The following is a 16,267-nucleotide window of genomic DNA, read 5'->3' as shown; positions in this document are numbered from 1 at the left end:
TTGATCCGGGATCAGCCGTTTCTGATATGATAATAAAAACTTCTTCATTTACGCCAACGATGGAGGAGACTGCGAGTGAAAGTCGCTGGCAGTCTCATCTTTTATCGAGGTGACTCGTCATTTCGCGTTGCCACATTCCATTGTTGCTTGTATATGAACGCATGACCGTCGTTGTTGTCCGTGGAAACTGAAGTGTTGCGCTACTAAGCACGTGGATGAAGGTCAAATTTCCGGCATGCAGGAAGGAAAAAGTTAAGAGGGAGCATGCGCAACGCAATAGAAGGTCAGAAAGAAAGAAGGTCAGAAAGAAAGAAAGAAAGAAAGAAAGAAAGAAAGAAAGAAAGAAAGAAAGAAAGAAAGAAGGAAAGAAAGTCAAGCACGCACACGCCAAGCTTCGCCTTCCCCCATATTCCCGCTAGGGGAGGGCTTCTGATTTTTTTCTACTCGTAGTTACTTCCAGTTCGATGACCGTTTGTTGGCATTTCATGACTGAATGACGTACCAGGTCACCCGACAAGCCGCTTCTACGAACACAAAGTTGCCTTTCTGAAATTTCGTACCCTACCAGAAACAGCATCGGCATATGTCAATGCGCCGTTATTGTTACTCTTACATTTCAAGAGAGAGAGGGGGGAGGGGGGGGTGTTAGGCCGACTTTATGTACGTTCGTGCGTGTGTTTGTATGTGTGCTTGTATATATAGTGTGATGACGAAGAGCGACACTGGGGCCCGGCTAGCGTGAGAACAGAGGAAGAAGAGTCAGAGAATAGAACAGCCGGCCCGGAGAACGGGTGCTGTGTCTGTCTCGTTCAATATATGTGGAGCAGCCAAGTACAAATACAATACATACATACGCAAAATTTTCAGGGGGAAAGGGGGAACGGATTGAACCCCCCAACACCACACGCGTTTAGTCTTTCCCGAGTCTTCTCCCTGTTACTTATATAAGTTTCCTGTTACGCTATAACTGGCCGCTTTACTAATGCACAGCTCGCCATATTACTCGTTATCGCGCTATCCTTGCTATAGATTAGCAGGTAAGGTCTCGCGCAGCTATTCTCGAGCACGTGGGTTTGCAAACTTTAGAATGATAAAAAGAAATGCGGGCCCTTATTTCTTTTTCTGCAGCGACTAAGAATTGCGAAAATTGTCACTTCCCTTCCCCGCATTACGCAGCCGCTACTGTATTAAGGTGAAGTCACTGTAACACGCATACAGCATTTATATTATTCTTTTCCCCGAGAGTCCGCGCCTCCGGGTTCATCGTATTACGAAGTGCTTGAACCAGAGACTTCCGTTAGTTTTTTGCTTGATAATTAATCACACCGCAATGCATATCTGTACTGCAGAGAAGCTTGCTAAAGGCACATCCGCCATTACGCTAGACACTTGGACACTCACCGTATTAACTTTCGAGGCGATAGCGATTATACGGACACTCGGGGCAGATTTTTGCAGTCGCCGTCATGTGAACTGAAAAGTCCAAATCGACAACATCGCCTATGTGCGAGCGAAAGCTTTCCAAGGCTGCAGACGGGCGTGGCTCAAGCAGAGATCAAACGCGCCGGCCGGCTTCATCGGGCGAAGGAGCATGAAGGAGTGCCGTTAGGTGGGGGTGGGGGATGCGTCACTCGGGCAACTGCGAACTTTGACCAAAAGGGCGCCACACGCCACAGAAGGGCGCCACACGAAAACCGCTTCGCTTCCTGGAGCGGCCGTGTTCCTTTATGCCAACGTTTTGTAGAGTTACGCCATATGGGATCCTAATGGACTTACTGCTGCCTTCGTATAACGCTGCAAAGTTGTTGCTGTCGCCTTCACTGCTTCGCCCTTGTGGCAATACAGTGACTTCTTTCTTCTTTACTTAGGTGTGCTTCGACGCCATAAACTAAGCAAACAACGAAGCCATGGTGCTTTCTTTGTCCTGCGGCCTACGAGATCGCAACGGCGCCGCACCGATTTCGGAAGCCACGTATATACACGCTGCACGTACCCTTTTCCTTCGTGGTGCTTGGCGTCGTGGCGGCGCTCCTTGTGGTGGTGCTTCTTGGCGCCGTGCTGCTCGACGCCGCCCTCACCGCCGTGCTGCGGCCGCTTGGCGCTGCTCGCGTGCACGAGCGCCACAAGCACCACGGCCACCAGAAGGAGGAGTACGTAGACGCGCATCTTCTTGATCTCAAGCTCAAGTCGGAGGAGCAATGCTCACCGCAGTCACCTGCAAGGACAACCAAAACGCGCATCGTTAGACAGCATGTCACGGGTACAGAATGTGAAGCGCTAGAACATGTAAAAATTATAAAAAAAGGGGCAGCTACGCACTAGCGTGCGAAGACTGAGGAAGCAGCGGCTGGAGGCGTTGCCCTTCTCCTAACCCTCGCTTTCCACTCCCACCATTTGCTATACCAATATGGTATAGCATGGTACAAGCATGGTACAGTATGGCACAGTATGGTACAAGACTTATACTGTTTTACCCTCGCATCTCCATCTTGCCCTCACTCCCCTTTCCCACCCCTTGCTATGCGCAATGCGTGGTTATGCTTGTTCTCTTTTTTTTTTCTATCTCTTTTTTGTGTCCGTTTCGTTCTATCTCTTTCGCTCTTTGTATGTTTCTTTCTCTGTCTTTCTATCTTTTTCTCTCTTTTCTCCCTTACTTTCGCTCTATTTCTCATTCCATCTCTTTGGTTGGTGTCTTTATGGCGGCAGCGGATACTCCTTCTCGCTTAGCAGACGAAACACGCAGAAGGAATAGCAATAAGAAGGGCATAACATGTCATAGAGTAGAACACAAGATGTGCAAATATGGTACAATCGAACAGCACATGAGTTACAAATAGTCTAGCACTGAATGATCGCAACGTTGATCCTATAACAGCGGGCTGCCAACATAACGAGTATAACGTGCCGATAGTCAACAGCTACCATCATTTAGAAGCCTAAATTTTTTTCCCTTTGTTCCTACAAACCAGTTTCGTAGTTGATACCCAGAAAATGAATATTCCATTACGCAGTGACGCATTGGTTTTATTTCGTAAAACTACTTGGTAAATGGCAATTCGCATCAATGACATCTCAGGATGACGCCATTTATGGCGTCATGTCACATTGAGGTCATGCGACTTCTGGTACGCCGACTGTACACACACCTTCACTTGAGTATCACGTGACTTTTGACCAACTTTTATTACTTCCTTTTTTTTCCATCATTCGTGTTGACGCCGACGCCGCCGACAAGGTCTCGCGAGGTGACGTCAGGTCTCGCTAAATCTGGAACTCTTCTAGACTCGCGGGACTATACGGTATTGCCTTAAAGAAAAGGCAATGCCGTATAGGTATATACCGGTATTGCCTTAAAAAAAAAAGAAAAGAGCGCAGCACCAAGCAACACATGCAAGCCGAAGGGCAATACATGACACTTATATACTATAATTAGGCGTTGCCGCATGTGAGAATGCGTCGAGTTATCTTCCTCCCTTTCCTACCGCCAGAACCCTCCAAACACCACCCAATCTCTGTAGTCCGCCAGCGGACGCACAGAGCTGCGCTACAAATGCACTTTCCTGTCCACTGCCCTCCGCGACACTCTCGTGGCTGTCCTATGCACACATTCTTCACCGGAATAGACGCATTTCACATAGATCGACTCTAAGCGCGCAGATGTCACCGACTCGCTTCCTCTGGTCCAAACGAATCTTCATCTTCATCATACGCACGTGTGAATTACGTATACACCTCCCATCACCCATCCCGCATTATGTGTTTCATTTCAACATTTTCGGCCATAGGTCTGGTGCATATTAGAACGACGAATAAGCTATTCATACCACTTGACTCGCTCTATACTACTGGGTGTATACGCTTCGAGAAGATAGTTGAAATAACGCACTCTCATCTTTAGAACGAGCCAGTTTAGTACACGGCATCACACGTCGTGAGGCCCGAAAGCTCTTGATTTGTTCTAAGAAAAAGACTTATAAACGTTCCGGAGAAACGAATTCAAAAACACACAACATTACGAAGATTATGCGTCTGGCTCTCAGGTGTAGGGTACTTTTTTTTACACTTCGTTCACTTTTCTATCAACACGATAGCGTCGAAGAGCCCCTGCCGCAGAAATTACGGTGTCGGCGTTCGAACCTCCCAACCCACCATCTGACTACGCCAGTGCAAAGGGTAAAGTTATGGATAATGCGTCCGATCAGCCCCACCTAAGAAACTTCGTGCTCTGATGAGAAGAGAGTTTGGGCACACCGGGCTCGTTTTCTGAAGTTTCTCTCCTTCTATCTCACTCGCTGCGTCAGAGCCTCTCAGTGAAAGTACGGTATGCAAAGGCGAGCGACTGAGGCCCGTCGTTCCCGCGCCCCCCTAAGTGCGCACGACGCCGTTCACGCGTTTCTTTGTTGGCAAGAGGCGTCGACTCTCACCGCAATTGATCAGACTTCGCGGCCCTGCGACTCTAAGTCGACAGCGATGCGGAACACGAGCTTCAAAGAGAAAGTAAAAACGAGTGAGGAAGGAGCCAGAAGATGGCCTCAAAGAAGGCAAGCGAAGACAAAAGGAAAAAAAGAAAGAGGTTAGATAAGATAGACCGGAAAAGGGGTGGGGTATTCACGTCCTTCAACATGTCCTTTCTTTCTTTCTTTCTTTTTTTCGGTGAGAATGCGTAACGAGATGGTCTGCATTTTGCGTCAATTCTTTAAACATTTTTTTCCCAGACACTTTGAAAGCGTCATTGAGAGAAAGAAAACGAAAGAACCACGCAGAGAAAGTGTAAAAAAAAAACAGAATATAACAAAGCCGAATGGAAGCATAAAGGACATAATAAACAAGAAAGGGGGGCAACGAGTGAGAACGAAGCTAAGGTAGGATGGAACGCAGGCATGGAGGAGAAATACAGGCCTTGTTATACGTTCACGGCACTTCGCTCTCGCGAGTCTTAACGCCCGACGCGACGTCAAGCTGATCCGCAGTAGACCTTAGCTGTTAGGGAAGAAGGGCAAAAGATAAATAAAACGCGAAAGGAAGTCTCGCGTTCTTCCGGTTCCTGGGAATCCCTTCAGCTCCCTTGTTTCACTGAGAGGCATCGGATAATTGTGGAGAAGTTGGTACGATGAAAAGTGAAAGAAAAATAGATAGATAGATAGATAGATAGATAGATAGATAGATAGATAGATAGATAGATAGATAGATAGATAGATAGATAGATAGATAGATAGATAGATAGATAGATAGATAGATAGATAGATAGATAGATAGATAGATAGATAGATAGATAGATAGATAGATAGATAGATAGATAGATAGATAGATCTCATGCTCCCTGACGTGAAGCTCAACTAGCAGCCGTTTTCGAATACAGTGAAGCCTCGGTGATACGAATGTCACAGGGCCACCAAAAATATTCGTATCATCCGAAATTCGTATCACCAGAAAGCATAGAAACTTACCATGCGACGCCCCGCCACGGTGGTCTAGTGGTTATGGCGCTCGACTGCTGACCCGAAGGTCGCGGGATCGAATCCCGGCCGCGGCGGCTGCATTTTCGATGGAGGCGAAAATGTTTGAGGCCCGTGTACTTAGATTTAGGGGCACGTTAAAGAACCCCAGGTGGTCGAAATTTCCGGAGCCCTCCACTACGGCGTCTCTCATAATCATATAGTGGTTTTGGGACGTTAAACCCCAGATATTATTATTATTACCATGCGACAAAAGAAAGCTTGGCGTACATTTTCGTTTATTGTTTTTCAGGGCCGCAGCAACATCAGGAAGAACCCTGAATGATTGTCAGTAAAGTTTTTATATGTCGGCAATCGTACTAGCACTCGTAAATATACGGTCCGTACGCGCGTATTTAATGAATCAGGTGCGTTGTGACCCGCGACAGCAGTAGCCCCTTCCAAATTTAGTAGGCTTTTTTGCATGACACCCGAATACTGCAGCGAAAGTAACGAAAGAAGCGCTTTGACGTGATGGATCAAAGCCACAAAATTACAGAAACACGGTCCTGTGTTCTGATTTTGTTATCGCGTAGGTATTGGGAGTGTTTTTTGGGATGATTTAGGACCGTGCCCGTGCAAGTGCGACCTCAATGGTCGCGCATGTTGACGTTGTGAGGCCTGACTCCTTCGGCAAGACCATCCTCACCTTCTTTCGGTCCTCGTCCACCTTTAGAAAAATGTTTTTCTTACACCGTGATTCTGACGATTTGGCAGTTGGCATGCCCACGTTTGCGTTTCCGCGCTCGCACGTGCTTGGCACGTCTTCCGCGATAGCGGCGACAGCACCTCTTCGTGCCTGGGTGGTAGCGTACGTTCGTATCAAACGTCGCTGGGTGAATATCGGTTCGCAGCAACCGTACTCCATTACACTGCAGGCCAATGGGCCATGGCCAAGACGAAATAAAAATTAGTATCACCCCGAAATTCGTATGAGCTGTGATCGTATCACCGAGGTTTCACTGTAATAAGGCTGGGAATGCCGGAACGTACGAGCTTGACACGGAACACCTAAGTTGCCAGGGCTTGTCTCATGTGCATGGTTTCAGCGCAATAGTGACGCCGCATACGACGCGATAGCTGAGCGACTACGGCGCTATGGGTTCCACTCATCGCGGCCGCGGCAGCAGCATTTAGCTCCCTGTGAACTTTTATTCATATATATAGTCTACGCATGAAAAATAAAAACCAGTTGAAATTTGCGCTCGTCCTGTTAACACTGCGTACTGTGTACTTTGTAGCGTCTCCCTATACCGCAAGCGCATCACCAAGCCAGCATTTAGACGTAGGCCAATGCAATGAAAACTTGTGCACTGGGACTTACTATGCACTTTAAAGAACTGTCAGGTGGATGAAATGAATACGAAGACACCCACTATGCGGCGTGCCTTATAGTCATGTCATGGAATATTAATATTTAGAGGTACGCCTACATTTTTCAGATGGTAAGGCAAACAAGCTGTGCTGGTACGCGCGGACTGTAAAAAAAAGACAACAAACAAACAACATTTCGTTTTCAGAAGCTGAGCATACTAGCCTCGGGGAAAAGATAGCTTTAAAATTACGAAAAGGGCAGCCAACGCCTTGAATTTTTAAACCTTCTGCCTCCGCCGCATAGCTTTTCGCATCGCATGTACTCCGGATGAATTATCTGCCGAAGCTTATGTGGCTAGAACCGTGCAGCAGTGTGAATGGATGATAGTGAGGCGGGGACGCGATACACCGTAATGGCTAACAGCGCGACACACACAGACGAAAGGCAAAGAAAACGGACGCAACATGGCGCTGACTATCGATTGAAGTTTACTGGTTGAACCAATAAACTTCAGTTGATAGTCAGCGCCGTGTTGCGTCCGTTTTGCGTCCGATAGTCACCGCCGTGTTGCGTCCGTCTGTGTCTGTCGCGCTGTTAGGCATTAAGAAACTATACCTACTCGCCAGTGTTCTATGTTACTGAAGCGATACATACACTTGGCACAAAGTTGTGCAATATAGTACTGTTGCTAGCGTTTCTTTATAGCGCGTTAATTAACCGTGCGGGGCATAAACATTGCGCGAAGTTAATGCAGCGAACTGTGTGCTCCGTAACCGTAAGCTCTTCACCAATACTCCCGTTGCGTGGGACGGAAATAAACGCGACCTTATGCGCCTAATTTAATTGCGCAGTATAAATTTAACCACTTCAATAAAGTTTCGTTTCACTTATATTCAAAGTTTAGCGAATTTATGCATTTAAAAAGCATCCCTGATGACACCGAGAGGGTGTATTGCATAGCGATGGTGTTCAAAACAGAGATGTATTGGTGGATCTGCATAGTCCTTTTTTCTTACTTTTCGTAAAGGGCTCCTAAACCATGGACTCCGAGTTCAAAGACGAGAGAGTGGTTTTCTTTCTCGCCTTCACTACTCTTCCTACAGGCGCTGTTTCCTCCTTGCCACTTATTTCTTCATAGAACACGTGAACAATGTCAGCAGTAAGCGTGGAGCCCATCAGGATTTCGCGCTTTTCAACTACACGCTGTTATCTCCGCTTGCGCAGAAGAAGACGCGGAAAACAAAGTGAACTCAGTTGATCGCGCACGATAGTCACGCGAAACAAAGCATAACTGGCGAGAGACTGCACGGCAAAGCAGGGTATAGGAGACAATAGGTGGATAGCAAAATGACGTCTTCCGGTTCGATGCCTAGCTCTTCGCTGTTTCAAGGTGTGTGCCGTTCAGTGTAATCGGGGAGAAAACACGTACTTTCTGCGACGCGGTTGTTACCAGTTATCTTGCCTCCTCCCCGATTACACTGAACCGCACACAACTGGAAGCAGCGAAGAGCTGAGCCTGGAATGTTCCGTGAACCGAAAGTGCTGTAGCAGACGACGCGCCGTTTTGCTATCCACCTATTAGCAATTGATATCCCTCGTATATGGACCAATCGAGGGCTCATTTCCTCATGACGTCACGTGAACAGACTCCTGTCGTCACGAATTGTGCCGAACTGACGAGAAACGCCAGAAGAGAATTACGCGCTCGTTCTTCGTACTTTCAGAGGTTGTTAGGGCCCGCGCATCGCTGCACAGAATTAGCGAGATGCGAAGTGAGGAGGGCGATGACGATCAAGCGCTTCTCAGCGATGCGCGAGTTAGGGAGAGTTCTTCGCCGATGGGGCGATGGGACCAATTTCATCGACAGGCAAAGAGGAAGTGGAGATTGGTAGAGGGGCGGAGAAGCCGGGGAGGAGTTGTCAGTGAAAGTGTTGGACCGTAATACCAAAAAAATATTAAGATACGGCAAACTCGCGAGAGTTTGAAGAACGAAAAGCGCACGGAAAAACGGTGAGGAGTTTCGCGGAGACGGTGGCCGGAAGTGATTATTACTCTTGGGCATATAGAGGACATCGTCGTATGGCTTGCCGCCGGCTAGCTGGAAGTTTAAGCGAGAAATCGTGCTTGAGTGTTCATATCGCTTCTCAGAGGGGCTGAGTGGAAGGTCACGACACGAACAGTCAATGAAACACTATATATGAGCAGCGAAGGACGTAACGTGTCTTACAGAAACTGCTTATTTTCGAGCGTGTTTTTATATCGCATTAAATAGAAAATAAAAGTAAAAACGATATCGTCACCAACATGACAGCGTGCTCATGTGCATCGGCGATCAAGTAGCTTTCTGTATGCTGATAAACCTGGCCGATGCTTTAAGCAATCGAGGACGGAGGGTGCAGGGTGCAAAATGTTACTTAGCTGGATTTGCTGATACTGTTGATACTAGTGAGGGCTGTGCGAAGGCCAGAAGAACAAAAGTGACAAGCACAAGCGCTGGTGTCGGAGCAGTGCACCGTCGTTGCAAGGTACGTTGCAAGGTGCAAAACGCTCTGCTGTACCTCAAGGAATTGAAGGCCCAGGTCTATAGCGCAGCGTACCGTGAACAGATGCAGAAATCCCACAGAAACTTGGCTAAATCGAATACTCCCGCAGAAGGTGTACAGATGTGGACCGCACAAGAAACTGCACTCTACGCATTGCTTAGCAGTCTATATAGTCTCCTCGCCAAGTGTAGGGTAGCAAACCAGGTCCAGCCCGGCTGACCTCCCTGCCTTTCCTTTGCCCCCCTCTCTCTCTCACTTGCGATCGTGAACCTCCTTAAAACATCGCCGAGCGATTGGCGTTAAGCTTGCAGCACACATCGGCTCGTCCTCTGTGGAGTTGCTGCAAGCGCACCAGTGACGTTCCATCTACGGTTGTATTGTCTTGTTAATTAGCTTCCACGAAACGCCGTGCAGCGCAGGTTCGCGCTTCGCTGATTAGTTATGCTTTCATGAATATTCACGTCGTTCGCGTGGCGCCGAGGCTTTTAATTCGGATGCGAACGCAAGCGAAACGAGCGCAACTTAATTCAATCAGTCCCTCTTTATTTCAGGCAGCTCGTGTGTTTAGCACGCTCCGCCTCTTGCGTTCTTATCCTAAAGCCAGCCTCGGCGCCGCCGCACTTTGTCGTCGCTGTTGTTCTTTTAAATTATTCAGAGGCCACTGAGCAGCTACACTACTCAGCTGCAGTTCGTTCTTTTGAGCCGTTAAGAAGACCCGCTTGCTGCTTAAGTAAACTCTTGAGCTATTGTGCATCTCATCTCCAATTTAGCTTCACCTTCTTGCATATTATGTTCACTCGTGCGATACCTATCTCACTGATGCGTTCGAGCTGGACAGAGTATGCTTCAATTACGTTACCTTTTGTTTAGCACGCCGAACTATGCGTCGACCTCGGTATAGCATAGAAAAGCTGGCGTTTTATTTTACTGAATAAATGATTGAGTTGGTGGGTGTGGGTGAGCAAGCGAGTGAGTGAGTGGATGACTGTTTGATTGATTTAGTGAGTGAGTGTTTTTGACTGAACGAGTGAATGATTGATTGACTGATTGATAAAGCAGGTCAGCGAGTGAGCATCAGAGGGAGCACGTGAGCGAGCGAGTGAGTGAATGAATTATTGATTGATTGATTGATTTAGTGAGTGAGTGAGTGAGCCATGGAGTTGGTGAATGAGCCAGGGAGTGTTTTCGATTGAACGAGTGAATGATTGATTGACTGATTGACAGAGCGGGCCAGCGAGTGAGTGAGTGAGTGAGTGAGTGAGTGAGTGAGTGAGTGAGTGAGTGAGTGAGTGAGTGAGTGAGTGAGTGAGTGAGTGAGTGAGTGAGTGAGTGAGTGAGTGAGTGAGTGAGTGAGTGAGTGAGTGAGTGAGCGAGCGAGTGAGCGAGCGAGCGAGCGAGCTTGCGTCCCAAATTGTTTAAGCTTATACACCGGTACATCCGCTGCAGCCCTACAGCGTAGTTCTCTATGGTCAAGCCCCGGCTACACGTGGCATTAGTGCTTTGCATAGACGTTTCTTCAATTTTCTCAAATCGTTCAAAGCCACTGAAAACGCAGCAATTCCTATATATTGTTACGGTGTAAAGCAAATGCCATGTGGGAAACGGGATCAGGAGCGAAGGGAGGAGGACGAACAGGGTGAAACGGCAAAGATGGAGGCAACGGCCACCGGATTAAGGAACTGTTAAGCGTATTTTTGTTGTATGTAAAAAGTGCTCCGTTACAATTGGTGGCAGAACATAAACGTCTACAAAACACGAAGACACGAAGAAAACTGGAATGTATTTCATGTAGCAGTCCCGCGAAATCGCTATATCCACAGAACCCCCCTTTATTCCATGACGAATCCGGCGATTTGAGACCGTGTTTTTCACAGAGTGGTTTCTTGCTCTCCCACCGACACAACGCGCGGTGGAAGTCAACACTCGCTTATATACCTTTGCATCTCGAACCTCGCTCGCGCACCGCGCACCTCTGACGTCAGGAGTTCGCGGCAATGACGAAGGAACGCGAGACGCAGCGCGGTTTCGCAATGAAAGCTTCGATCCCGAGTGTGCGCGCGTGATTCGACATGGCGAAATAAAACATTGGCGCTCTATTGCGGCGCCTTGCTTATACATGAAAACAATCATGCGTTCGCGGAGCTGTGACATAGATTGGTGCTGCCTGAGCTCGACAGCACCGCGAGCTGTCGTTGCAAAATCGGCGCATGCTGCCGCTGGCTTTTGCTCGCGGCATGCGCAAGCGAGAGTCGTGTAAGAAAGGAATAACAATTGGCCGCGTATCTGCGTGCTCCGCTGCAAATGTCGTCGAAAGACGATAGTCTTCTGACGGCCGTACTACATGAGCCCTGGTCTCATCCGCGGCCATCCGTGATGCTGTTCCCAGGGCCACTGCCAGGTGGCCGCACCATATCGTCGGCAGAGGGCTTTTTCGTGCATAGCGTCGCATTTTCAGCGCAGCCTAAGAAACACTACAGGGTCTTTAGAATTACGAAGCTATGTATTTTCTAGTAAAGGAACGCACCTCCTAATCCTTACATATTTATGTTGCGCCTCAGATATGCGTAACATTTGCTTTTTGATCGACAATGTTCACAAGTATGAACGCAGCTACCAGTTCAAGATGGCTGGGCGTTCAGCAAGTGTTTAAACTTTGGCCGAGTGGCTGAATCGTGTGACAGACAGACAGACAGACCAAAATTTCTGCGTTCAAATATCCGAAGAAAGACCATCGTCTTCAAAAGAGAGAAAAGCGTTGTTAACCAAAGCTTCTTATAACTCGCACATTTCGGTGGCGGCATCGTGCGCGAAATACTTGGTCCCGGCGAGCGTACATAAATGCGGCCCTCGAAAGGTGCGCGGGTCATGAGCTTATTTTTAAGCGCATTTTTTCCAATAATCGATGCTCTCTCGATCTTTGGCTTGTCGGCGATCAGCCGTTTCTGATATGGCAGTCCGATCTTTTTATCGAGGTCACTTGTAATTTCACGTTGCCTAGTTTCGTTGTTGCCTGGACATGAACGCATGGCCGTCGTTGTTGCCCACACCAACTGAGGTGTCACGCTGCTAAGCACGTGGATGAAGGTGCAATTCCCGGCATGGAGAAAGGAAACAGTTAGGAGGGAACATTGCACAATGCGATAAAAGAAAGACAGAAAGAAAGAGAGAAGGAAAGAGAGAAAGAAAGAGAGAAATAAAGAAAAGTAGTACGTCAGGCAAGCACACGGCAAGCTTCGCTTGCCTCCAGGGCAAGGGCTCCTGATTTTTTTTGTTCATCCTTAATGTGCCACAGTAATGCTACTTGGTTTGTGTTGTGGTGACGTGATTAAAGACATGCTTTTTGTAATATTTCTTTTTTTTTTTGCTTACAAAGCTTATACGCATTGTGGTATTGCGTACTACATCAGCCGTTGACCAATGTATATGGGCTATTTGTTCTAGACAGTTTCGTATCGATCCTTGCTTGACTCATCGTAGAAGAGTCTGGTGTCGGACCAGTTGGTACATAGCTTGGAAAATCGAAGAACCCAGCCTTTGAGGACACGTACACAAGAAGAGAAGCTTAGCAACACAAGATTAGCAACGGAGGACAGGGACGGATACCAAAGGGGAACAAACTGGCAAGAGTGAAATCTATAGCGTGCCAACAATAAATCTGAAAAGAAATAAGACGAAGAATACAAGCGATGATCGAAACATTCCTCGGGCTTGGTATGAGGATACGGAAATAAACGCGAGCGAACATTTTTCCTTCTGCTCTGAAAACGGACGTAACTTCGCGCGGCCCGGCAGAGAGAAAGAACAGGGCGAATCAAAGCGACTTTTTTGTGCAGGGACCAAAAAGCAGGAAAACACTGCCGAGCTAATGCACTGATGGGGGCGCTGCTATCAAGGCTCACGCAGTAAAGCCCCGAGAATGCTGCCGCTGTTGTTGCTGCTGTTGCTGTTCATCCGTGGACAGAAAGAGAGAGAGACATTTAGAGAGAGAAAAGAGAGAGAGAGAGATAGGAAAGAGAGATATTGAGAGAAACATTCAGAGAGAGAGAAGAGAGAGAGAAGGAACACCGGGCGTCAAGTGCTCAGAGAAAAGGAAACAAAGAGGACGTCGGGGCGTCAGAAGAAACACTGAACGTAAAGTACTTATATAGAAGAAGAAGAAACACAGAGCTTTAAGGACGACGTCGGGGCATCAGCGTGCCGGCAATACCGCGAAGGCAGGTGCCGTTGCGAGGAAAATGAGGCGGAAGGCCTGGAATCGGCGAGGCGCAAGAACAGGCAAGAAGAATCACAGCTGCGGAAATGCTGCGCGCACGGACCGACCGAAGAGATGTACGAGAGGGGGCGCGCGCGCGCCCCCGCGTTCTCTGTGAGCGTTCTCGTGGGAGAAAGAACGCAATTGTCTTTCTTTTTTCTTATTTGCAGCACGCTGTATGTACGGACAGAACGATGGATCACGGTGAACGCCTCCCGGCGTTCTCCTCTCTGGTGAGAAGACACAACGACGGACTGACATCGATCGTTACTTGGCTGCAGCCGGCGATAACTGAGCGAACCGCGTTTGCTTGCTTGCTTGCTTGCTTGCTTGCTTGCTTGCTTGCTTGCTTGCTTGCTTGTTGCTTGTTGTTTGCTTGCTTGTTTATTTCAACGCAGTAATTGATACTAAGCTCGCGAACGTCTTTGCACATTTCGCCTGACCTAGCTTTTCCACGCTTAATACATAACGAGCCGGCGTTAATTCGTTAATTCTGATACACCGTGCTTCTCTTTCCTGTCTGTGTCATCGACGAGAGGGGAATGGATCAAGTGCTGGTTTCTTTGTTAGATACAACGTGATGAAGCCAACCGACAATGAAGCAAAGGAAGGCATAGGAGACGTTATTTGCGGTCATTTGGCTGTAGTGCGGTAATTACAACGTAAACGGAAAGAAGTTAAAGTAGACGCGAAAGCAACTTGCAGCCGGTACGGACCGAACCTACAACCTGTGTCATGTTGCTCCCGCGTCTCCTCTCTTGCCAACACTGTTCACCGATGTTCAGGAATGAGAAGGATCAATCAATCAATCAATCAATCAATCAATCAATCAATCAATCAATCAATCAATCAATCAATCAATCAATCAATCAATCAATCAATCAATCAATCAATCAATCAATCAATCAATCAATCAATCATACCTGTGGAGGCGGGGAAAAAGGTGGTATGAACTGTATGCGTGGCACCCAACGGTATAGTTCTGTGTCGGTGTTACCCTCTGTCCACTCTGAATCCGACCTACGCAGTTGTTCCTTTTGGAAACGTGTTCGTGCAACTTTGACCGTCGTAGAAAGCACCCTGAGTAGTCCTACTTTCACCGCACTTGTCGTTAGGAAATATGCGAACTCATTCTCTAATGGCCCACTGTGCACCATTACATGACACGAGGATACGCTCGCAATCAACTAGAAGTTCTGCAACAGAAGTTGCATCCGAACGCTCCTTATTGAGTCCACCATGATGAATGTCCCGAAGCAACTAGCGGAATATCAGAGGCAATAATGTGGAAGGCTTCAGATGGTACTAATTTTGACTGTCCGTGTGGCTGTATAATGCAAATCCAGTAATGAAAAGCACGGTACTAGATGGTATAAGCACTCAGGTTTCAGCGAGAAATGCAGAAGCGCCCGTATAAAAGGTACCGCGTCCATGCCCTCGAGAAAATTTCCATTATGACGCCAATCTCGATATAACGCAACTTCGCGAATTTCGTAAGATCGCGCTGGGTGGATCCAGTTTCACGTTATATCGTGGAGGCCTCAAGACTGGGATGCGTTCGTCGTCTAACTTATAATTCCTCGCGTTGCCTGCATAAGCGAAGGGCTTAATAAGCCCATATATCAGCTGCATGGGCACGTGGTTCGTCCGAAAGTTGTGCCGCCGGACAACGCATGGAATGGAATTTCATTGCGCCATCGGCTCCCGCTCTAGTTCCTTGCTTCACCACAAAACCTCATAACGTTGCTGAAACGAGGACTTCACGTTTCAGCGTTAATCAAACACGAACTGAAGCCTGATAATAAATAAAAAAATAAAAGACAAGCAAATATTAGAAGTGTGTGTACAAGAAGCGTAGCAACACATTCGAGCATAAAATGTGGGTACATTTTTTTGAAAAAACACACGAAGCTCATAACGCGTGCATTATCTCAGGTAATCGAATTCTCCGTTTTCGTTGTGTTCGCAATACGTGGCTGGGGTCTGTGCGCACACGCACCTCGTAGAACTCGCAGAATTGGAGCAATCGATCTGCGTGCAATATGACACGGTGTACGCGTCTTCACAGTGTCTGACATTTTGCGAGATTCGCGTGCCTGAAATAAGGAGAATAGCTTTACCCGCTTACGCAGCGTGCTCGCTATGCTGTAGCTGTTTGTGGCGGTATTTTTAGCACGAGGTGAGCACAGGGTTATGGATACGCCGGTGTCACACCTGAATGAGATTGATGGCTGCTCGTCCTGTCCATACAGCGTGAACGCTGAAATAGCGATTGAAGCGTGGCGTGCGCTAAGTCCAATAACTCTCGTAACACAGAGGCAAGAATACTTCAAATCGAAAAGACCGTCATTCGCATCTACCCGCCGGCAACACCGCTGTATTCTGGTATCCATAGGCGTGCGTAGGGTTTTCCATTAGGGGAGAGAGGGGGGGGGGAGGAGGAGGGGATAAGTACTAAGTGGGCGTTTCAAAGGCTCACCCATTATAAAGCGCTCATACATAATTAATTATCATTGTCAGCAACAGCATCAACAAATTTTGCAGCTGCGCAGGTGCGCGTGGCACCTTACGGACGTGTAGTGGGTATACTTCGCCGATTCGCAAAAGAAAGAATTATGGCGCAGTGCGCACTTCGCGACTGTACTTGCAGTAGGCATTCTAA

General features: G+C 47.7%; 1 protein-coding gene across 1 annotated transcript in view; it reads right to left on the bottom strand.

Annotated features, from left to right (window-relative positions):
- The window catches only part of LOC119389815 (putative cyclin-dependent serine/threonine-protein kinase DDB_G0272797/DDB_G0274007), a 105,193-nt gene that overhangs the window by 34,509 nt on the left and 54,417 nt on the right, over positions 1–16,267 (bottom strand). The window contains exon 2 of the mRNA XM_037657208.2: positions 1,994–2,215. Coding sequence (XP_037513136.1) covers positions 1,994–2,166 — 173 coding nt within the window. The 5' untranslated portion in view covers positions 2,167–2,215. The remainder of the gene's footprint in view (positions 1–1,993; positions 2,216–16,267) is intronic.

The sequence above is a fragment of the Rhipicephalus sanguineus genome, chromosome 4, assembly GCF_013339695.2.
Source record: "Rhipicephalus sanguineus isolate Rsan-2018 chromosome 4, BIME_Rsan_1.4, whole genome shotgun sequence".
Classification (NCBI taxonomy): Eukaryota; Metazoa; Arthropoda; class Arachnida; order Ixodida; family Ixodidae; genus Rhipicephalus; species Rhipicephalus sanguineus.
This window is presented reverse-complemented; position numbering and strand designations above follow the sequence as displayed.